General features: G+C 40.2%; 1 protein-coding gene across 3 annotated transcripts in view; it reads right to left on the bottom strand.

Moving 5' to 3' along the window:
- CDK14 (cyclin dependent kinase 14) overlaps positions 1 to 24,814 on the bottom strand; it is a 513,369-nt gene that overhangs the window by 75,736 nt on the left and 412,819 nt on the right. For all 3 annotated transcript variants that reach the window (XM_030307919.1, XM_030307920.1, XM_030307921.1), the window contains one exon: positions 17,622 to 17,685. In XM_030307919.1, coding sequence (XP_030163779.1) covers positions 17,622 to 17,685 — 64 coding nt within the window. The remainder of the gene's footprint in view (positions 1 to 17,621; positions 17,686 to 24,814) is intronic.

Raw genomic sequence — 24,814 nt, 5'->3', positions numbered from 1 at the left:
CATTACATTTATCATTATATGAAAAAATTAGATTTTAAAAACGATTTCCATTATGAATAAAAGTAATGTTCCATTAGAACAAACACAACATAATTAGTCATGCAAGTTTTAAAAACAAAAAGGTGCTGAAATCAGTGCTCCAAATCACTAACAGGTATGTTTAATAAAATATTCGACTGCCTCTGAATAATTTTATCAGATGATTCACAGTTATTTGCATATGAGTGTTTTACACTGTTCTGCTTTAAGTTTACTCTGTCAGTTACCACTTTAATGTCAGCTTTCTCTTTCCAATTATGCTTAAACTAGAAGTTTAGAATGTTGTGATTTAAAGCATTGGCTAACTCTGAGCATAACTGAGGAGTGCAATTAATTTAAACCTGCAGGCTGATTTTCACCTTCTCGTCTTATTGCAGGGACACTGCGGAGGATGATCACACACAGTGGGAGACCAGGGAGGAGAGCTGGGGCACAGAAGAAATCACATGCTATGCGATATGATGGGGGTGAGAAGACAGAAAACTGGAAAGGTTTTCCCTCAAACTGCCGCAATTTGTTGAAATTCCACAGGAAAACAACTGGAGAACAATGACACGCATTCTAGTTTCCCAGCTCTTAAGAGCCAAATCTGCAATAGCTTGAGGCATTATGAAAGCATATTTTAACCCACAGGAAGAGAAAACCTAAATTGGAATTTACTCATTTGCTATAGGTATGTACTGTAGACATCGGGAAAATAATTTCAATTAATTTTTCCCCTCATTTCTTTCTCACCAGTTTTATGTTTGTTTGTTTTGTATCTTAAGGGATACTGCTGTGTTTTTAACTTCAATGACAAGAAAGCATATGAGTAAATAGTTAAATCAACCAACCAGTTAAAAACCTCAAGTATGTTCAAAGGACTTGAGAGGTGAAATCAGGGTTTGTAAACCAACACTTTTCTTTCTTTTTGGGGGAGGGGCAGCAATAAGAAGAGATCTTAAAAAGTCTAAAACTTTAGTTTATCTTTTGCAAACAGATTTAATATCATCCAATGTAAATAACACCATAGAATAAGTCTTTTATAAGTTAATATAAAAATGAGTATGTCCAAAATGCCATAGGAAATGTTGGATGTACTAGATAATTAACTCCTCTAAATGCAAACATTCACAATTTAAATCTTTTAGGATTATTTTATATTTTAACAGATACATTTACTCTTTCTTACTGAGCTTGTAAGAAAGTAGTAATAATTTCATCTAAGAACTGTGGCCATTCTACTACCTGGCAGAGGTGGTGAACCTGAGGCCTTTCTTAGGATTATTTCAGTGAGGCAAAAAGGCTCTGGTTCTTTAGAAGGTGAACAATGAACACAGTTATGAATCACTCTGGTGACATTTCATTTTTAATTTTTTTTACGTTCATTTATTTTTGAGAGAGAGAGTGTGAGCAGAGAAGGGGCAGAGAGAGAGGGAGACACAGAATCCGAAGCAGGCTCCAGGCTCTGAGCTGTCAGCACAGATCCTGTCACGGGGCTCAAACTCACAAACCTTGAGATCATGATTTGAGCCAAAGTCGGACGCTTAACGACTGAGCCACCCAGGCGCCCCCACTCTGGTGACATGTCAATCACTCTTATTACTTGTTGATGTAACATATAATATTCTTAAATCCTTTAGGATAGGAGGCATGAGTATTCTCTCTCTCATTTATTCTACAAATATTTATCATGTGCCTACTGTCTGCCAGGGCCTGTTCTAGCACTGTGGACATATAGTAATGCATAAAACATGTCATCATAAGTAGCCCACAGTAAAACATGGGACTGATACTAATGGATCATCAATAAAAGAAAACTGTATTTACAAGTATGTGCAAGAATTTTCATGCACTTTACTTTCTTTTATTAGGAAAACTGAGCCAGTGCTGAACATTTCAGTTGATAGTCCGATCAGGACATAGAAAAGCCGGGTTTAAACTATCTATCTACAGCTCTTAGAACAGAAGTAAAGCAACACTCCTGCACAGAAGATGAGAGTTTACCCCAGACAGAGAGGGCTAAACTTGTTGCAAAATAAGGGGATTTTAAATATTTCAACTCCAAAAAAGCAGAGTGACCCAAATGGGCAGTTTAGAAATAATGTGTATGTTTGCAAAACTGCAATTCAGTTTTAACACACGTGATATCCCCAAAGTACATTATGACTGAGATTTGATACAGCTCCAGTGTTATCAACCAGAGGTTGTGACATGACATATTAATGCTGAACAGAACTCCACTGTCGCTGTCACCCAGAGGGCTATCTCAAAATGCTGAGCAGTCACCCTCAGGAGACTGAAGCACTCTGACCCACCCTGGCTGCAGCAGATCAGCTTTTAATTCCTAACAGGGTGAGTTTTAAAATAAGTAATCTCTGAGCAACTTTCGGAAACAAACGTTCTACTATATTCATTAAATATTTTTACTTCTCATGTCTTGGCTTTTCTTTTTTTTTTTTTTTAACGTTTATTTATTTTTGAGACAGAGAGAGACAGAGCATGAACGGGGGAGGGGCAGAGAGAGGGAGACACAGAATCTGAAGCAGGCTCCAGGCTCCGAGCCATCAGCCCAGAGCCCGACGCGGGGCTCGAATTCACGGACCGCGAGATCGTGACCTGAGTTGAAGTCGGACGCTTAACCGACTGAGCCACCCAGGCGCCCCTGTCTTGGCTTTTCTAACACACACACAAATGTGGCTTTGTGAGTGCGTATTCTCTGATGGTCTTCAAACTATCCAACCTAAAAGTCATGGAACACTTCCCTTTCCATACACTGTTTTTCTCTAGAGAAGTAAAGTTTAACCATAAAAGTTTAATCATATGAAAGTCTACAGTGTACTATTCATAAATAAGAACATATCTCTACAGCTCCCAGAAAAGAAAGGAAAAGAAAGGTTTTGCATCTTACTCTCCATGGGTCCCCACTCACACCTCCATCTAAACTCTCCTAAGGGAGAAAGAGAGGGCACTCAGCACCTCCCCCAGGCAGTGTGAGCAATCAGGTAGTCTAACTGCTTCATTGTATGTATGAGTAAACTGAGGTTGGAAAAGTTGAGTGGCCTGAGGCCATGATGCAGGCTAGTGGCAGAAGAGGAACCAGGACTCTGCTCCCAGTCTACTTACTGTTCTTTACTGAAGAGCCGGGATACCCAAGCCTCCTATATTTGATATTTAGCAAACATTTTTTGTATATTAAGTAGTTTGCAAATAGGAATTCACTTTAGTCTTCATGCCAACACTATGGGGGAGGGGCTATGGTTACCTCCATTTTACACATAGAGAAACTGAGGTAGCAAGACACCGGGCACCATGTCCATGTTACACAGCTCACAAATAGTAGAGCTGGGATTTTTTTAAGTTTACTTACTGAGAGAGAGAGAGAGAGAGAGAGAGAGAGAGACAGCATGTGTGGGGAGGGGCAGAGAGAGAGGGAGAGAGAGAATCCCAAGCAGACTCCACACCATCAGCACGAAGCCCAATGTGGGGCTCGAACCCACAAAATCATGACATCATGACCTGAGCTGAAGAGTCAGACACTTAACCGACTGGGCCACCCAGGCACCCCTGGAGCTGGGATTTGAACCCAGACAGTCTCGATGTGGAGTCCATGCTCTTAGCCACTATGCTGTAACACCTTTCTGTGTCTCTGTTGGAAGAGACTTGACATTTGACCTCAACAATGCACAAAGCCAGCAGCAGCACAAAGAGATCAAAGCTTCTGTAACCAGCAATACAAAACATGCACACTTCCAAGTATATGACATTCTGGAAAAGGCAAAACTACAGAGACTGTAAAAAGATCAGTGGTTGCCAGGGTTAGGGGAGAGGAAGGGAAGAGTGGGCCGTGCACAGAGGACTCTTCAGGGTGAAATTATTCTATATGATACTGTAACAGTGAATACATGCCATTATACATTTGTCCAAACCCAATGAATGTGCAATGTTCACCAAGAGTGAACTTTAACATAAATGATGGACTCTGGGTTATAATGATGTGTCAGGGTAGGTTCATTGATTATAACAGATTTACTACTCTCATGGGGGGCTTGTGGATAACAGGGAAGCTGGGAAGCTGTGACTTTGTGCAGACAGGGTATATATGGAAAATCTCTCTACCTTCTGCTCAGTTTTGCTGTGAAAAAAAAAAAAGTGCTATAAAAAAGTCTTAAAAAAACATGCACACAAACAATACTCTCCCCACTCCCATTGCATTTTCCATATGCTGTCAGTGCATTAGCTTTTTGCCTAGAAGAGCATATCTGTCTTGTGTTCATACGAAATGCCAGACAATGTCTTCCAGGTTCTAGTACCTTGGACATAATACTTAAAAACAACAACAACAACAACAACAACAACCTTTTGGTGTCTCAGTTTCTCTCTATCACAGGTGGGAGTAGTGACAGTACCTACTTTGTAAATTTACTGTGAGTGTTCAATAAGGAAATGCCTCTCAAGAGCTGATAAGAGTGTCTGAAGCACAATAAACATTCAATACTTGCTAGCTATTACCACTACTATCACAGCTATTATTGATATGTTTGAAAAACTGACCATCTTGCATCATGAAGTTATCCCTACCCAAGGCAGACATACTGCATATTGAAAGCAGTATTACTCTAGGGAGGGTAAATACTCAAGTTTTCCTGAAGTGCCCCTTTTGAGGTGACAGTTAGAGAAATGAATAAAAATCACAGACACTTTAATACTTTTCTAAATCCTTACATGTAATTCTGTGATTTTTAATGCACTAGTGGAGAGCAAGGATTAGTATTCTGAGAGAATACTGATTGTCCTTTTTAACAATCGAGAGATTATTAGTTGGATTTATAAAGCTGGCTCTAGAGGTGAAAGCGTCTGCATACATACACATGTATGTTCTTTCTTAATAATCTCCAATGCAAACATTATCATTGTCTGTCAGCTACAAAGATGTTCTGACAGCGCTGTCTCAAGGACAAGTGTAAGTGAAGGAGATTTCCTCAGGTCTTACAACTGAGCTAATTATTAGTCGTCAGTCTATCATGCCTTACTTGGATATTTGGGGGTGAAATATTACTTGCATCATAAATAAATAAATAAAGATCTTTCCTTTAACCTCTATACCAGGAGAATAGTTATTATTCCATAGTCATGGATTTGTCTTGCAGGAGCCATATGATAATGGTCTGAAGAGTTTTTAAAATCAACATCATTTTAAACAAATCAAGGCTGATTCACTTATTTTAGTCAGGGGTAGCTGATAAGCCTAGAAGTCATAAACCCTAGTATGGGAGATTAGATCATTATTAAGCAAATATTTCTTCTCGTCCTTCTCTTCACCCCCACTTCAGGTGTGGGGTTTGCATCTCTGCCCCATGGATATGACATTTGGCGTGAACAATGGATGTCAGTGGTATTGACACAGTGGAGGTTTGAAATGTGTCTGTGGCATTGTGCTCTCCCTGTCTTGTCACAGGAAGAGCACTATTTCATAGCTGCCATTCCAAGGAGGATGAGAGATGTGTGGAAAGACCAGAACCCAACCTGCATCTATCTTGGAGGAGAACCCTGCAAAAAACCAGGACAAGATCAGCTGAAACCCAGCTCACCACACAGGTATGAGCAATTAACAACTTGTCTGTGTTTGGCACTGACTTAGCAGTGGTTTTTTTTTTTTTTCTGAATCCTATCATGGCAGCATCGACTGCTGTGTGTGGTTCTGGCCCCATGCTACCTTGTGGGGCTTTCCTCACAGAGCTTCAGCTTCATGCATCTTCCTGTCTTTGGCCCTCTTTTGATGACCTCCTGAGAGAATGTACATGAAAGCATTTGGCAAACAGTCAAAAACTGTACAATGCAAATAGCATCACCAGTCAACTAGCACCTCGATGTTCTGTCATTATTCTGTGTTTCTAAGAAGTCTCAAATGCTAAAAATTTTTCACAAATTCTCAAATTACGAGCACCATACTGTTCTCTGTGCACTTCTAAAGTCCCAGGGACAGAGAAGACAAAATCCTTCCTTCATCATACCCTTGGTTCAATCACTTAGTCATGAATCTCTCACAGTTGTGTAGAATTACTGCTGAGGATGGTTAACTGTGCAAGGCTTAGACCTGTGGGGTCCCACTCCTTACCTGGAGACACAATTAACTACTCAAGGTACTGTGGTCAAAAAGAGGTTAGAGTGGGAGACAGCCAAAACATAAGAGACTGTTAAAAACTGAGAACAAACTGAGGGTTGATGGGGGGTGGGAGGGAGGGGAGGGTGGGTGATGAGTATTGAGGAGGGCAGCTTTTGGGATGAGCACTGGGTGTTGTATGGAAACCAATTTGACAATAAATTTCATATATTAAAAAAAAAAAAGTACTGTGGTCAGACCCCACTTGCACATAGGAATCAATTTGTCTTGTTTTAGATCTGAACTTCCAATTATCTGTCTACCTTCCTAAGGTCTTGAGTTTTAAAGTTTCTGGAAACATGTTTAAAAGTTCAGGGTCAGGGTACATGGAGGACCTTTCGCAAAGCATAGATTTCTAGTTATACATTTGCCGGCATTATGGTGAACAGGATAAATATAAAACATCAAAGCAACAAAGCAATAAAACAACAAAGCAGTAACATAAAACAACAAAGCAATGACAAGCGTATGGCTGGTTTACGGTAATGTGAATGGCATTATAACAACTCAAGTGTTCTATTTTTTAAAGGAGATGACAATTATTTCAGTACCTTGAAAATCATCCATATCTTCATTTGATTCTGATCTCACTTGTAGGCTAAATTTCTAGTTCTCTTCTTAGACATGATGTTAACCAATGACACACATTGGACAGAATACAAGGATTTTAGTTCTTTGAGGGTGGGCAGTAGGATTATTAAAGAGATGGAGAAATCTTTACTTGGTGACTGGCATTCCAGACAACTTTGGTGAGATGAGGTGTGGATAATTCCCCAACTGAATTTTATGAACTTCCAAGAGTGGGAGTAATGAAACCAGTCTACTTAGGATTTCATTTCGTTTTGTTTTGTTTTGATAAGGCTGCAATCAGAAGAACTTCATTTCTCCTTGAAATTGTAATCTTATTACATTTTCTTTGGCATTTTCTAGACGCTCTGCTAATTTCTATCATTATTGATGCCCTCTAGTGAAAATATATGGGAAATTCTTCAAGTAGATACAGAGAAAATAAGTACAGATAGTCCCTGCTTTGCACTAAAATGGGTTTCTACAATTCATAAAGGTATTTCCCCCCCCACAGATCTGCCTCCTGGGGAGGAACTGAACCGTTATTTTATGTTTTTTAGTGATTATCAAGATTTTGGGCTGTTTCTTATTTTTATTTTATAGCATGGGCCATTTCTATGGCTTATTTCAAAACACATCCTTGGTCGTCAGCTCTATCCCCCATGTCTATGGCATCACTGTTAACTGCTGTGACAATAATTTCCCCCAAGCTCATGCTGTCCGTTATAGATCCTTCTCAACCCAGAGCTGTAGACAAAAATTTCCAGTCAAGAGGACTTCATGCTTTTTAGGTGCGGCCCCTTTCCATCTGTGCAATAAGTGCTGTTTTGTAGCCAGTGGGTCCTTTTGAAAACATAGAACATCAGCTTCCTTCTCTGCTCAAAAACCTTCCCTGCTCAGTGATTTCTTCTTAGACTTCAAATAAAATCCTAACTCCTCACCTTGGCCTTCCAGAACCCACCCCTATGAATCACCTGTGGCTTTTCATGGTCACATTTCTCCAGCCACACCAAATTGTAAGCTTTCTGCTCTCTGGTTCTCCATTAGCGCATAAGCTCCACACGGAAAGAGGTTTTATCTGCTTTACTCACAACTGTGTCTTCAGGCCCTACAGTGCTACCTGGCACGTAGTGGCGGACTTGATAAGAATCCGAACCACGACAGTATCTGAAGCACGTTACTGCTGATTGAATGTGGCCTCTCAATGTTGGCATGCTCTCCCCCACTTGCAGCGACCTGTGACCTCCCAGCATTACTGCCACAATCAGAGAGTGCGAAAAAATAAAGGCAATCTTCCCTTCCTGTCATGTTTAACCTTTTCTAAATCTTTCTCTGTTTTATAAAGTTCACTTCATTCGTAAATTTACTCATTAACTGGCTTTTTCACTATGTGACCAGAGTGGCATTTATTGGTGGGAGGAGGAACTACAAAGTTGGAGGAGATGGAGGTTGATGGTGGGTGGAGAGAGTCTAAATGTCCTAATCCTTAGGCGGACCCATGGAGTTTTTAGCAATAAAATCTGAGATAAGAGACAGATATTTGCATAATAATTTTTAAAGTCCACTTTTATAACCATCACATAGTTATACTCTTGTGCACCCAGATGTAACCTATGGTCATTACAGTTGCTATCAATCAATATAAAAAAAAAGGCATAAAAAATGATTCTTGAGATAAAGCATAAAGAGTGAGTGGGAAAAGAAATACCAGGCAGAGGACACTATATAAATGGTACAAAATATTATTTTGTAGTTACATGCCTTTAGCAGCTTAAAAGTACTTTTATATCAATTATACAGTTAGCTCAAATCTTCTTAAGGATAGGTAGAATAAAAGAAAATACAAAGTGAAAAAGAGAATGTAAAATAGATTATCTCATTTAATTTCCATAGGACTTTGTGAGTGGGATGGAGCAGACATTATTCTTCTGCAAGAGCCAGGAAGATGTCTCTGCATGTCCACAGGGGTTCCCTGACTAAAGGTGTGGTCTCTGAAGGAGAACATCCTGGCATGAAGATGTCCTCCTTTCAATCTTCCTGCACTGAATATTCCACACAACAGTTTCTGCTTTTCTCTCAACCTTCTTTTTTTTTTCAATTTCTTTTTAACGTTTATTTGTTATTGAGAGACAGAAACAGAGTGTGAGCAGGGGCGGGGCAGAGAGAGAGGGAGACACAAAATCCGAAACAGGCTCCAGGCTCTGAGCTGTCAGCACAGAGCCTGACGCGGGGCTCAAAAGTCACCAACCGTGAGATTATGACCTGAGCTGAAGTCGGTCGCTTAACTGACTGAGCCACTCAGGCGCCCCTTTCCATCACCTTCTTAAAGACTAGGGGAAAGCCAAGAATGTGAGTCAAGGCTAAGGGTCCAAACTTCCTTAGCTCTGCATTCATGAAACTGGGTAATTCCCGTAATATGTACTAAGGACTGAATATCTGAAGCTAAACATCCACAGGGGGCCTTTTGGGGTTGACAATTTACTGGAAGCACAGGGTTAAGGGCTTAAAAAGATGCCCCTCTTAGCAGGTGGAGGATGGTTCTCGTATCTATAAGAAGGTATAGATCTTCCCAAGGTGACGCAAGGCAGGGCTGAGGAAAGCCTAACAGTTCTCCCTCATACCCTTGTGTTCAGGAAAACGATTTGAAGATAGGGGTGAGAATACCAGGTTGGGAACTGGTAACCCGTGTGGGGTTGAGTTTTGATTCCACTACATCCTGGAGATGTAGCCTTGGGCAAGCCACCCAATCTCTCTGTGCTTCAGTTTCTTGTCTGTAAAATGGGATAAAAGTTTTAGGGCAACAACATTATAATAACTCACAGTTATTCTAAATACCAATTGAGGTAATACATTAAAATGCTTTGTAAATAATAAAATGCCACATAAAATGTAAGGTGTTGTCACCATGGCATCCTATTTCTGAAAGAATTTATATGTTCCCTCTGGAATTAAGTCTGGATTTAGCTTTTGGGCCCCAGTCAGGCCTGTGAATAGGCAGGACTTGAGAAGTTCTTCACCCAATTATAAGTCATAGTATCTATCTATATTTTTAGATTTCTTTTATTTCTTTTCTATTATCCTCATATTTTTAGATTTCTTTTATTTCTTTTCTATTATCCTCATGCTCTGCACATACTTTTATTCATTTCTTTTTTAAAAAAGTTAAGTATAATTTACAACACAATGTTACATTAGTTTCAGGCGAATAAACATAATTCAACATCTGCATACATTATGTTGTCCTCACAAGTGTAGTGGCCTTTTGTCCCCATACAACACTTTTACAATACAATTGACTATATTCCCTGTGTTGTGTTTTTATTCCCATGACTAACTCATTCCATAGCTGGAAGCCTGTATCTCCCACTCCCCTTCACCCATTTTGCTCCCCCCACACTCTTGCCTCTGGCAATCATCAGTCTGCTCTCTGTATTTATGGGTCTATTTCTGCTTTTCATTTATTCATTTGTTTTTTATTTTTATTTTTTCAAGTTTTTATTTAAATCCCAGTTTGTTAACATACAGGGTAATATTCGTTTCAGGTGTAGAAACAAATACTTGCAGGTGTATGTAGTGATTCATTACTTACATACAACACCCAGTGCCCATCACAAGTGCCTTCCTTAGTGCCCATCACCCAGTTGGCCCATAACCTTCCCGCCTCCCCTCTGGCAACCAACCCCATTTAAGTGAAATCATATGGTATTTGTCTTTCTCTGTCTGTAACTAAGTCCATATTTAAATGTTGCCTTCAAGGTCAATATGTCTGTGGGCTTAGTTTTGGGCACAGAATATTTAAAATACTACCATTCTGCAATTTGCCTCTGATGGCAAATTTTTCTTTTATTTCACTTCATTCATTGAAAAACATTCTATCTTCATCAAATTTTCCTTAATCAAACAGCTTCTTGTATTAGATAACTTTTTCAAAGGAATAATATCACTTTAGAAATGCTCTGTACTCTAGCTTGATTTGGGAACATAGATATATTTTAATCTAAATTTTATTTCTTTTAATTGCTTATGGTCTAGCAACATTTTTTCTTTCTGAATTTTACAGTGCTTTCCTTTTTTAAACTCCTGAATAATATTTTGTCACTAACTGAATGCTGTTTGAATGCCCCTTTTGTTGGAAGCACTTAAGAGATGAATAAAAGTATCATACGTTGAAGTCTCCATGTTATTTTGAGGCCAAACCTCTTTATACAAAGTGGTATTTGTGGTTCTATGTATTTCACTAAATCCAGAGATCAGATCCTCTCTAGTTTTCTGTTATTTTCTTTATAGACTAACTGTCAATACAACTCTCATTGGAAAAAAGTCAATGAGAAATCATGATACAGTAATTAGGGTACAGATCCAGTAGCATGATCTTCCATGGTATATGCTGGGAAAAAAAAAAGAGCACTGAAATGAAACCCAGGAAGACTTAGGGTCTACCTCCACTTTGGAAAAGCCTCTTCACGTCTCTGATCTCAGGTTCCTAACCTTACAAGGGAGGCTCTAACGTTCAATTTGCTTAAATAGTTACAGCACAACCAAAACAGTGCTTATGCTCCCAGCCCCGAGGGTCTTCCTCAACAGAAGGAAATTCCAAAGTCTTCTCAGCACTCCAGTCACCCACCCCGATTCCACCAGCCTGGAGAGCCTCCAATGTCTACCTATGTTCTACCCTGATTTAGGATTATCACAAACCTGCAAAGCATAAAACAACACATCAAATATGTATGCGACGTGTTTTTTTTTAAAAACCGTAATGCTAACTCTGTCTTATATAACAAAGAATTTCAGGGATCATTTCACCGGAGACATATAAACCATGTTGCCTCTGTCAAAGCAAAGGAGCGGTAGGCGAGGCAGGCAGGAGAAAGTGATCCTGGGATTCATGTGGGGAAGCTTCTTACTATCTCAGAGGGAAACCAAGGCACAGAGGCTTGTGTGCAAGTGTCCCATTAACGTGTAACTATGAAACAAGCAAAGCGAAAATTGTCTTAGTTTTACAGTGGGCTTTTACTTTGTGTTAGGGAATGGGGCTTGGCCTCTGATGAATCTAATATAATCAGACACGAGAGAATTACTGAAGTGCTAAGAATAACCTCTTGCCTCTGAGGCTGGCCCTCAGCAAGCGTCTGAGCATGGTGATAAAAGGAGACACTGATGTAAAAGAGGGAGACGGGGGAGAGGAAGGAAAAAGGGGACGGAGAGATCCCTACTTTTAGACCATATACCACAGAACCACAGAACTTTTCTTTGAGGGAAAAGACACAGGAAAGCAATAGGTTCAAAGCAACAGACTCACTTCCCACTTCTTTGAAGAGAAATTTAAATAGAAGGAAATGATGGAAAAATAGCACCTCCCACAGTTAGACTCCTTATTATATGTAACACAAACGTGTATGTATAATTGTGTGCACGTGTGTGTTACATATTGACTTATTTATTTTATGCAGCAGTGGCCTGTCCTGGCTGCCTGGTTGCTATGGGAATAAGCAAATTCCCATAGGAGGTTAAGGAATGAGGTTGAGGAATTTGGTGTCAGCAGAAATGTTAAGAGCAGAAGAGGATATATACAGGCTGAATACTAAAGAAAAAGACCCAGATGTTACCCAATTGTTCTTTTAATATTTTGGCAATTGTTCTTAAAAATGTTTCTCTAGTTTTGCCATACTTTCCAAGGGAAAACCATGTTAAGTTCTCTCCTAAACCAAGAAGTTGAGAAGGTAACGTGGTTTTATTCATGGCACATTTATCTCTCTCTTAGACTCCTGCCACAGTCTCCTCGCTGGTCTCCCTGCTTGTGCCTGGGCCCCCATTCTCAACACAAGAGACAGGGTAATCTTAGTAAACTACAATCCAGGTCGTGTGCAGACTTGTTCAAAATCTTCCAGCACTTTCTATCTGGTTCAGAGTACATGGTGATGGAATCCTATTAGCACAGTACTTGCTGTGTCTGACCTGATTTTATACTCTCCTCTTCCCACTTTAGGACCTCTTTGTACTTGCTGTTCTGTCTGGAAAGTTCTTCCTGCAAATATTTTCGTGGCCCTCTCTCTCTCATGTCCTGGAGTAAAATGTCATCTTTTCAGCGAGGTCTTCTTTGATTACATTAAAATTTAAAATTGTGAAGTGCCCCCATTTCTTCCTCTATTTCCCTCCAGAGTACTCACTGCCACATAGTATACTATATATTTTATGTATTACATGTGTCTCCTATCTGTCAGGGATCTTGTGTGGTTTTTTTTCACTGCAATATCCCCACTCCCTAGCCACACACATGGTACTCAATAAATATTGTTGAATAAATAAAGAAATTGGACTTATTCTATAGAAGTTAACTATAAGGATAAGTTAATTAAAAAAACAATAACAAAAAAGGCCTTTTAGGTAATTAGAGTAGAATATGTTAAAAGCAAGAGACGCAACTTTGTAGCTTTTATTCATGACCTTGATCATAGCTATAAAATAACTCATTTGAACAGTTTTCTTAAAAGGTACATATATAGAAATTTGTACATATATTTCTAATAGCAACTGATCTTTTAAAAAATGTAATGACTGCGCTGTTCTAAACCACCATAGCTTTTGTTCTCATGAGGCAAAATTTATTCAGTTAAGCAAGTCAAGTAAGATATGAGAGTGAGAATTCTTTTCAAAATTGCTTTCTTCAATATGTAAAGAACCCATAGAAATTGATAAGAAAACAACATACAACTCAAGTGTAAATTGGGTAAAAGATATTAACTATTCGCAGGAAAGGAAATTAAAGTGATCTTCAAACATATGAAAAGATGCTCAACCTCATATAAAAAGGAGAATGAAATTAAAAGTTGTGTTGAGATTCCGTTTGTCACCTAACAGACTGGCAAACTCTAAAAATTCTGAAATGGAGAAGCAGCATTCTCATATATTGCTGGTAATATATTATATTATGTATATATCTCATATATTGCTGGCCAACTGGCACCATTTCTTTGGACAGCAATTTGACAGAGTGCTCAAAATTACGATTTTGTATATGTATTGATATTTAAGCCTACCTCTGGTAATTTATCCTTCAAGATATACCTGCATGCATGCAACATGTGTATATATATATATATGTATACATATATATATACACACACATATATACGTGTATATATACATATACACATATGTACAGGGTTATGATATTTATAATAGCAAAAGTCTGGAAACAACCCAAATGTCGATAAGGAGGGAATTGGTTCAATCCATACAATGGAAAACAATGCACTGGCTTCCTCTATACAATAATAGGACAAGACTTACAGGATGCATTCATGAGACAAGAAAGACCCAAAATTGTGTTTAATATTGGAAAGTAATAAAATGGGGGCCTGTGGTGGGGGCAGTGGTTCTGGGGAAGTGGGAGGATGGCAGACAGGGTTGGGAAGGCTTTGCATCTTCTTTTTCATATTATTTGATATCTTGAGTTGCTTAAATTTATTAGCTATTAAAAAATTAAGCCAAGTATGTATGATCTAGTGACCACACTCCTTGGTAGCTGCCCAAACGAGCTGGAAGCTTATGTCCATACAAAAACCTGCACACAGGTATTTATAGCATTTTTATTCATAACTGCCAAAACTTAAAACAATTAAGGTGTCCTTCAGTAGGTGGATGGATAAGTAAACTGAAATATATCACGATAATGGGATATTTAGCACTAAGAAGAAATCAAGCCATGAGGAAACATGAAGACAATTTCAGTGCATATTACTAAGTGAAAGAAGCCAATCTGAAAAGGCAACACCCTGTATGATTTCAACTTTATGACATTCTGGAAAAGGCAAAACTATGGAGACAATTTTAAAAAAAGTGGTGGGGCGCCTGGGTGGCTCAGTTGGTTAAGTGTCCAATTTCAGCTCAGGTCATGATCTTGCAGTTTGTGAGTTCGAGGTCCGCATTGGGCTCTGCGCTGACAGCTCAGAGTCTGGAGCCTGCTTCGGATTCTGTGTCTCCCCATCTCTCTGCCTCTTCCATACTCATGCTCTGCCCCTCTCTGTCTCTCAATAATAAATAAGCATTAAAAAATTAAAAAAAATAAATTTAAAAAGTGGTTGCTAGGGGTTAGGAGGTTAGGGAGGAAGGACAGGCAAAGCACAGAGGATCTTTAGGGCAGTTAAACTACTCTATAGGATACTATTATGGTGCATATATGTCATTATATATTGGTCCAAACCCACAGAACACACAACACCAACAGTGAACCCCAATGTATACTATGATGATGATGATGATGTGTCAGTTTAGGTTTATCAAACTGTAACAAAAGCACCACTCTAGTGGGAGATGTTGATAATGGGTGTGTATGTGGGACAGGCATATAGGAGCAACCTTTGTACATCCTGCTCAATTTTGCTATGAGGCTAATACTGACCTAAAAAAATATCTATTAAAAGTATATCCTTAAGGTTCAAGCTCTTTTGCTTTCCCTCTGACTTTCTAAGGCACTCTTTGGGGGTAGTATAAGGAGCTACAGAGTGGGGGGCGGGGGCAGGTAGCCCCTAGCACTGGTATTTTTCTCCTCTAGGAATGCATTTCTTCTTCCCCTGGAGGAGGAAGTCCAGGAAGTCAGAGACCAGGACTCCCCTGATGGTCTGATTGAGTTTATTTATTGAGAGAGAGACTGAGAACACAGGGGAGGGGCAGAGAGAGAGGGAAGAGAATCCCAAGCAGTCTCTGCCCTGACAGTACACAGCCCAACCCGGGGCTCTAACTCACAAACCCTGAGCTCATGACCTGAGCCGAAATCAAGAGTCGGTCTAAGCCACCCAGACGTCCCCAGGTTTACTCTTATCCACAAGCCCCAAGCTTTGCGTGGAATATCTTTCTCGTTTTCAGTATCCATGCCTTTTACCATCTAAATGTGTCCTTCTGGTTCCCTGTCACCTTTTATGTATGGTCTGTCTTGACACTTGTACATAATATTAAATAACTTAAACACACACTATCTTAATTTACCTATGTTCTACACTCGAAAAGTCATATAAAGAGTGTCTGTTTTAAACACTGAGTATAATTCAGGGCAACAAATATTTATTGAACACTAAAATACGAACTATGCACAGTCCCTGATCTCATAAAGTTCCCAATCTGTTAGCCTAACTTGCACTACATCATAGTACTTTCCAGAACACATTTAATAAATGCTTTTGTACCTTGTTGATGAAGATTAATTCTAGTCACCCCAAAATAAACATATTACTCCATCTTTTCTAGTGAAGAAACTTGGCAGGCAAAAATGACTGTCTTAATTACTCCTCTCTGCATCTAACTTCATTTATTTAAAATCTTTTTGTATTCTCCTCTATTTTATTTTCCTAGGACTTGAGATTTTAGATACCAACATGGGGAAGCTAACCTTCTTTCACAGCCCACATTTGGAACATTTATAAAGAGCCGTGTTCTCAGATTCCATTAGGAACAGCTGGAGCAGTTAAAGGGTACTTCTCGCTTGGTTAAAAAAAAAGAAGGAAAAAAATCCATCTTAAATTGTTAAGTTTCTATAGTCTTTCAGAACATAGAAGCTAACTTAAAATTTTCAGTAAGAGTACAAAGAGTCCTCGGGGCAGCCCAAGAAGATAGAAGAATTCTCAGCACACTGTACACTTTCAGAAGAAAAATACTGAGAATAAAAATAGTTTCCTAACTCAGTCATTCTTTGGGATTGATAATTTATTCCTGATGGTTCCCAAAAAAAGGGGAAGAGGAGCAAGAGAATAAACTTGGCTCCCATAACAGAAATTATTCATAGTTCTTTTCCTCATAAAATAATGGACTATTAGATCTTCTATAAAATCCCTTTCAGTAATTTTTTTGTAGGTCTGCACTTTATAATCTATGTTTTGTGACAGAGAAAAGAGAAAAAAAAACCAAGAGAATTATTTCACAATAATTCACACCATTGATTTTCATTAAATTTCCAATTCCAAACTTTTCATGTGTCCTATAAAAATTTTAAATTACCACGTTTCAGATTCTTTCTCTAAAGTGCAATCATTAGAACTGAAAGTTTCTTCACTGCCACCTACTGGTGAAGAAAAAAATGACAATTTATTTTAAAGGTTTGGCATTTTTCTCAGATTTTCCAGTTCAGAGGTTTAAATATTTTACACTAAAAAAAGACTGCATCCTGTCCAACAGACATTCAAAACATTTTGTATGTTGAAACTCAAACTAATCAACTGTATATCAGTAGTTTTTAAAAAACAAATCAAAATGTAAAGTTTTCGTTTTTACAATTTAATTCTTTTCCTAGTATTTTTATAAGGAATCACGCAGACCGATCATAGTACCCTGATTTAAATTTTGTTTTATAGACATGGATGTTGGTCTGATGACAAAATAGTTACATTAAGATTAGCCAGGGGCGCCTGGGTGGCGCAGTCGGTTAAGCGTCCGACTTCAGCCAGGTCACGATCTCGCGGTCCGTGAGTTCGAGCCCCGCGTCGGGCTCTGGGCTGATGGCTCAGAGCCTGGAGCCTGTTTCCGATTCTGTGTCTCCCTCTCTCTCTGCCCCTCCCCCGTTCGTGCTCTGTCTCTCTCTGTCCCAAAAATAAATAAACGTTGAAAAAAAAAAATTTTAATAAAAAAAAAAAAAAAAAAAGATTAGCCAGTCAACTCAAAGGAGGTACATACGGTGAAAATCTCTCATGAGGAATGCCATTAATTCCATCTTTACAGACAAATAAACTGTAAAAACAAAAGGGCACCTCCACTAATAGGCAGGATACACAATGGCAAGTAACCAGGATTTTTCAAGGTATAATATATACGCTTGAAGGGGAACACGTATCTATCTACTATGCACAGAGGAAGCACTTAGTCATTTGTAATTAATGAAACATACCTGGCTTAAAATGTGGTAAAGAATGAACTCCAGGCCACGTGTCCTCATTTGGCGTTCCGAGAACCTGGTAGAGAGCAGGAAATTGTGGAAACAGACTTATTATTTCCAAAGCACTCAAAACTCTCCAGTGTAGAAAAACAGTACACTACATATGATGAAACTCTGGATTTTTTTCCATGATCGTGTGCCAGGGATTTTATTTCAGTACAAACAAACCCCAAACTAAAAACTAAAGAGCCACCCAAGATGAATGTCTGCATTTGAACAAATGCAGCTGAACACAGTAAGCTTAATCTGCTGCATTTTATCAACTCCAAACTTACTGGGTAGGCTAAGGTCTCAAATGATAACTTATTAGCTCCACAGAGCTGAACAGAGTACGTGTATGTGCCTCATGATTCCTGCATGAGCTGTTGTCCTTCACTCCAGTATCAGATGTCTGATCATTTAACAGTTGTAAGAATTCTGTCATTTCTCCCCCCAAATCCTCTGAATAGGATCACAATGTTTCAAAGAAGCAGGACAGACAGCTTGGGACACTCATTCTCTAATGGCCATATTGCTCATTTCAGTTAACATGTTTGTGTGGCTTAGGATTTCCTCATCCCCAAATACGGCCCTCCCTACACATGTTCCTCTCTTCATCCACATTTTCACCTTCTTTCTCCATCTATTTTTCTATCACCACAATGTTTGATCTGGCTGAAGGGCAATCGCTGCTCACATAAAACTGGGTTCGCTCCATGTGAACATTCAGGTCGACCAGCGGTCGCTGTTACACTCCATGATCACGGTAAATCACAGATTGAGAACAGTGGAGTTGGAGGGTTAGGAGCTCACCCCTGGAGACAGATTTCTTGGGTTCAAATCCTTGCTCCCCTACTTACTAGTCATGTGATCATGGGCAAGAAATAGCCTCACAGAGGTTCCTCACTGAACTGAACTTTCAATTTCCTCCTTTGTAAACTGGGGATGACAACACCTACCTCGTTTGTGGCGAGAGCACTACCCGGCATGAGTAAGCACTATGTAAGTACTAGATATTACTCAAAGTACCCCCAGAAAACAGGGTCAGGTCAGGGAGGCACTGGCCATGGGGGAGAATATAGTGACCACCTCCATGTTCAGGGGAGTCAGTGCCACATGCTGTATGTTAACTCAAACTATGATGGACCAACACGCACAATGTAACAGGTTAGAAAGGGCAAGAGATAAAGCCAGAAGCTGGCAAAAGAGGAGGAATGACAGAGATCATGGAAGGAAATTAAGATATTCTACTTTATCTGAGGACTAGCATGTACTCCTAGGCAATAAGGAAATACAGAGCTCTGATTATTTATGTATTTATTTAGTAGGGGACAGGGCTGTCATGTCAAAGGGTGGCGCACATACAGTGAGTGTTTCACTCACCGCTTCCTACTCTAGTGAATCAGGATTAAATACATTATTACATTCCCCCACAGAATGTAATACTGAATCTGGGTTCTGGAATGAGATAATATTATTCTTTTTAACTGTAACTGGTTAATTTTTGCAAGCACTAAACAAGAGTAACATCAATAGGCACATCTACACAAAGAAAGCCACACTATGGATGGGCTGGATGGGCGGGGGGGGAGTGGTTGTAAGATAGGAAAGGAGACAAAGACACCATGTCTGACACGAACTACTGCAGTAACAGTGTCTGCAAAAGGCACTTCCTCTTCTTTTCAAAAAATTTATTTTTTATTAAAATTTTTTTTAAGTATTTTAATATATTTATTCATTTTGAAAGACAGAGAGCATGGGAGGGGCAGAGAGAGAGGCAGAGGGAGAGAACCCCAAGCAGGTCTCCTCACTGTCAGCACAGAGCCTGATATAGGGCTCAAACTCATGAACCAATGAGATTATGACTTGGGCTGAAACCAAGAGCGAGATGCTTAACCAACTGAGTCACCAGGTGCCCCAGTACTTCCCCCCTTTTTCCCCACTAATTCCAACTATTATTTCAAGACAGGGAGACAACCAGTGCACACAGCTCATCTGAGTGATGCTCCACTTTGAGCTTCCACTAAAATCCGCAAGAAAGTCGTGAAGGACGTTAGCAACTAAAGGGAGGACCTTTCAGCTCAAAACCATGATTTGATCACAACCAATCCATCACATATGACACAGACCCTCTAATGGTTTTAAAAGCAACAGAAAGTCCAGCCAGAACTTGGACCTTTTTCTCTCACTTTTAGTAAAGATAGGGGTATGACCCTGACTATACCTGTTTCTACAAAACCTGTTTGTGTTACCAAAACTTCTTCATAGGCACTATTCCTGTCCATACCCAGTGTTCTGTTTCAAAGTGATTATCAAATATTATGGCTGTCTCATAAAAGTCATCTGCAAAGAGAAAATCCGTAAGACTTTTAAAAAAATTATTATTATAGTGTTGACTGATGAGACTACACACCTCAATTTCTTCCTGCCTACAACTCCTGGGCCATTTGCACAAGAAATACAATGTGGACAGAAAGTGGGCAAAGGAAAACAAGAGTTAAAAATCAGTCTTGCTTCCTGTGAAAGCCTTTTTGGGAAGGCAATCTAGGTTAAAGGTATGGTTACAGATGAAAAGCTATGTGTGCTCGGAAGAAAATGGGTGTATGTTGTCTCTGATGTCAGATTTTCATTTATATTAGTTGACTAAGACACTTTTTGTTAAAGTTTATTTGTTCAGTTTGAGAGAGAGAGAGAGAGATAAAGAGAGAGAGACCGACCAGAGGAGGAGGAGAGAGAGAATCCCAAGTAGGCTCTGGGCTGTCAGTGCAGAGCCTGATGTAAGACTTGATCTCATGACCATGAGACATGACCTGAGCTGAAACCAAGAGTCAGACGCTTAACCAACTCTGCCACCCAGGTGCCCACCAAGACACTTTTAAGTTAGAAAAAGAGGTATTCTCTAAAAGTAAAAAGTAATCTTTTGCAAATACAGTGCAGAAGAAAATAGCACCATCAACATTTCAGATGTGGTCCCACATCTGTAAATAGGCAGATTGATAAGGTCTGAGGGGCTTTCAGTTTTCAAATGACAGACATGCCATACGTTAAAAAGTCTTCTACATAGTCATTTAAGCAGCTTCCCCTGAAATCTGTGCCTGTGGCTGGTACATTGCCCTGTTCCTTCATTGGTTCATCTCTTCATAGGCTAACATTTACTGTGTTCATCACAGAAGACAGAAGGATGAGACTGGGGCTCTGCCTGGAGTCTGCCTCCAGTAAGGCAGCTGAACTGGGGCAACAATGGGCTGCCTTCAACACAAGTGCTTTCTCAGAAGTTTGGGGAGAGGGAGGTGACAGTCCAGAGTGGAGGTGTGCCTGAGTCCCCCTGGGGCCAGGGAGAAAAGCGACATGGGAACATCGAGTATTGGTTGGCCAAGTACAGAGAAGGGGCATAGGGGCAGGGGATGGGGACAGCAGAGGACTCTGGTTATAAGGAAAGGCTGTGTCAAAATACTTTCAGTTCTCCAAATTCTCATGCTGCTCGTGCCTCCATGCCTTCTCACAGTGGCTTTCTCTTCTGGAATGCCCTGCCGACCACTGGCCAGGTTAACTCCTACTTCTTTTTCTAGCTTCAGCTCATGGGCTCATGAAAGACTTTCTGGCATTTTTGGTCCACGTTGCATGCTGTGATCCTTGTGATCTCTGAGGGTTTTGTTCAGTCTCCTTATACGGCCTACTCGCAGCCTTACAATTGTTAGATTACTGGTCTATCTCCGCACTGCACAGTAGACATCAGAGTGGAGAGAGCAGTATTCATCTTTAGATCCCTAGTGTCTACTATGTGCCTGGCACCAAATATGCACTCAGTAAATGCTGACCAAATGAGTGAATGGCGTGTCTGGGCTACAGAGTGAAGTCTGGTGTCACTGGACTGTTGGCTGGGTTATGGAATGGGAGGCTAGGGCCAGATACCGAATAAATGGGGCCTGCATTTTATCTCAGTCTCAGGTTTTTTCAGACTGCAGGTCACATGACCCCTGGCAGGGGCGGGGAAGGGGGGGGCTGTAAATTTCATGCAGTGTTGACATCAGCATTTTTATAAAGATGAAAACAACAGATAGTATCAGAAGGTAACAACGTACATGTTAAAGATGCATGTTGTTTTGTGAAACTTATTCATGTTATATCTGTGCACGTATATGTATATGTGTGCGTTGTGAGTCATGATGTAAAATGTACTTGTTACCACTTAAGAGCCATTTTATAGGGAATAAGAAGCTATTAGTTAAAAATCAAGAATGTAGGTGATAAAGCAGGTTTGGGGGTGAGGGAAATGAGTTTAATTCTGACCTTATTAAATGGTAGAAAGGTCTGCAGATCAAGATAGGGGATGTGTAAAGAGCTGCTGGAAATACAGATACAGATCTCAGGAGAGGGATCAAAATCGAGAAAAACATGTGGAACTCTTTAGCATATTTATGGTAATAGAAAGTAAATGCCAAAGTATAAGCTACAAAATGGTCTTACTTCCCTATAATGAATATAGGGATACACAGTTTCCAGAAGGGTGTCTCTGTGATTTCCTGGACTTTTAACATCTGTTAAGAAAAACAAGGGACAATCTCACCTTCTCAGTAGAGGTTTATACTGTCTGACCCTGATGAACTATGATTTAATGACCCCAAACTTAACTCTTCTGGGCTTACTTATACACTGACGGGTCCGGCATAGATCCCACCCATCACGTCGGCCTCTATGATGAGCAGAGGAAGATGCTGAGAAAAAAGAGGGTCTCTCTGCTGAAATACCTACTTTATAAGTAACAGAAGAAAAGCAGATTCTAAAGTTCAAAAGCTAAGAGCTCAAGAACTAGTGCTTGTCAGAAATACTTACTTACCCTTCCAAATTTTTAACAGTTCCACGAATTCCCACATTTCCCAGTTTCTGCTTTTGTATAGGTCCCAGGGCTGCTAAAAATGGGTCCATAGGTTTTTCCTGAAGAACACCCATGGTTTATGCAGAACAAGGACTGTTAATGATTTTCCTGGCCAAGAGGTCAGAGGAGTCTCTCACAGAGACTCTGGCACAGAGGAACTCTGTCCAATCAGGATAAATCTGGCCAACCAACTCTGGCCAATCAAGATAAAACTGGCTCACACAAGTATGTGCTAATGCGGCAATGTGGAATGTGCTGGACTCCCACTTTTGAGTTTGCAGTTGTGTGAGCTGGGCATTCTGTGGCAGTGCTGGCGATTTCAAGTTGACTTAGCAATGAATCGAAGGCAATGGAGAACAACCAAATGGCTTTGGTTTGGCTTTTAAACCTCAACTCTGAAAGTCCATACATACAACATCTCTAAAATAACAAGTGCTTCACAGCTGTACTACTTTAGGTTCTGGAAGATTTTTTTCCTAATGTTTATTTATTTGAGAGAGAGAGAGAGAGAGAGAGAGAGAGAGAGAGAGATGGAACACAAGTGTGGGAGGGGCAGAGAGAGAGGGAAACAGAATCAGAAGCAGGTTCCAGGCTCTGAGCTGTCAACACAGAGCCCAACTTGGGGCTCGAACCCATGAACCATGAGGTCATGACCTGAGCCTAAGTCAGATGCTTAAGTGACTGAGCTACCCAGGTGCCCCAAGTTCTGGAAGATTTTTTATGATCCCTCAGTGAGAAGTCCTAAATGAAGCTTGTGAAGAAACTCAGCAGAACTGAGCTTGGCTATTACACACTGCACTCTGGAACAGATGGCATAAAGTTCAAAGATGACCCACAGAAAAAAAGAACTTCCTAACTTTCCTCCTTCCTGTGTGTGCTCTATCAGGAAAAATAGTTATCAAGTGGGTGGAGCTGGGATTCAAAATCAGATTAGTTTGACTACGCTCTTCAGAGCTGTACTATCTCACTCCCAGGAGGATCTGAAAGAGCAACGTGGCTCAGATGGTGTTAAATGATAACATGGCCCAGACTCCAGAGGTTATGGGTATGAGGAACGAGGACTTCTTCATTCTCCTCTCTCTTCCAGTCCAACACACACATACACTCACACACATAGACACACATGCACACACGCTTGCACACACACACACACACACACACACACACACACACACACGGGACCAGGTACCAACTTCTTCACCATTTTCATCAGTGACTTAAAGAACATCATAGAAAAAGGTATTACATTCTCAGATGACACAATAGGAAAGATATGAAATATTCTGGGGCGCCTGGGTGGCTTGGTCAGTTAAGCGTCCGACTTCGGCTCAGGTCATGATCTCACGGTCCGTGAGTTCGAGCCCCGCGTTGGTCTCTGTGCCGACAGCTCAGAGCCTGGAGCCTGTTTCAGATTCTGTGTCTCCCTCTCTCTCTGCTCCTCCCCTGTTCATGCTCTGTCTCTCTCTGTCTCAAAAATAAATAAACTTTAAAAAAAATAAAATAAAAAGGATATGAAATATTCTGAAGGCTGAGCCAGGATTAAAAAATATTTAATCAGGTAGGAACAACTGGACAAGCCCAACACAGGAACACCTAATAGCAATAAACATGAAGTCTGGGACCTAGGTTCTATTACTTGTTTGAGATGGAAAGACTTAGCAGGCAACAATTTGTATAACCAAGGACTCATGGTTTTTAGCTGAGTACAAATTCTATGAGACCACTCGGTGGAAATGAAAGGAGATTGGAGTATTCTGACTTTAAGATAGCCCCCAAATCCCTGCCTGCTGGTGTTTACACTCCTCCCCTGGACTGTGGATGGAACCAGTGACTTGCTTTTAACCAACAGAATATGGCAAAAGTGAGAAGATGTCACTTCTGTGATGACAACGTGTAGGATGCCAGCCCTCATCTTGCTGGGAGACTCTCTCCCTTGTTGGCTTTGAGGGAGCAAGCAGTCGTGCTGGGAAAGCCGTAAGACAAAGACCTGGAGGTACCTTCAGACAATAGCCAACAAAACTCAAGGCCCCCAGTCTAATAGCTCGCAAGAAACTGAATGCTGTCAACAACCACGTGATCTTAGAAGTGAATCCTTCCCTAGTCCCAGTGAATCCAATCCATAAGACTGCAGGCCCAGGTGACATCGTGATTGCAACCCTGTAAGCACCTGAAGCAGAGCACCAGCTAAGCCATGCCTGGATACCTGACGGACCAGAACTGAGATGACAAATGTGTGTTAAGTGGCTAAGTTTGTGGTAATATTGTTCTATAGCGATAAACCACTAGTACA

The sequence above is a fragment of the Lynx canadensis genome, chromosome A2 (assembly GCF_007474595.2).
Source record: "Lynx canadensis isolate LIC74 chromosome A2, mLynCan4.pri.v2, whole genome shotgun sequence".
Lineage (NCBI taxonomy): Eukaryota > Metazoa > Chordata > Mammalia > Carnivora > Felidae > Lynx > Lynx canadensis.
Note: the sequence above shows the minus strand (reverse complement) of the source record. Positions and strands in the feature narration are given on the sequence as shown.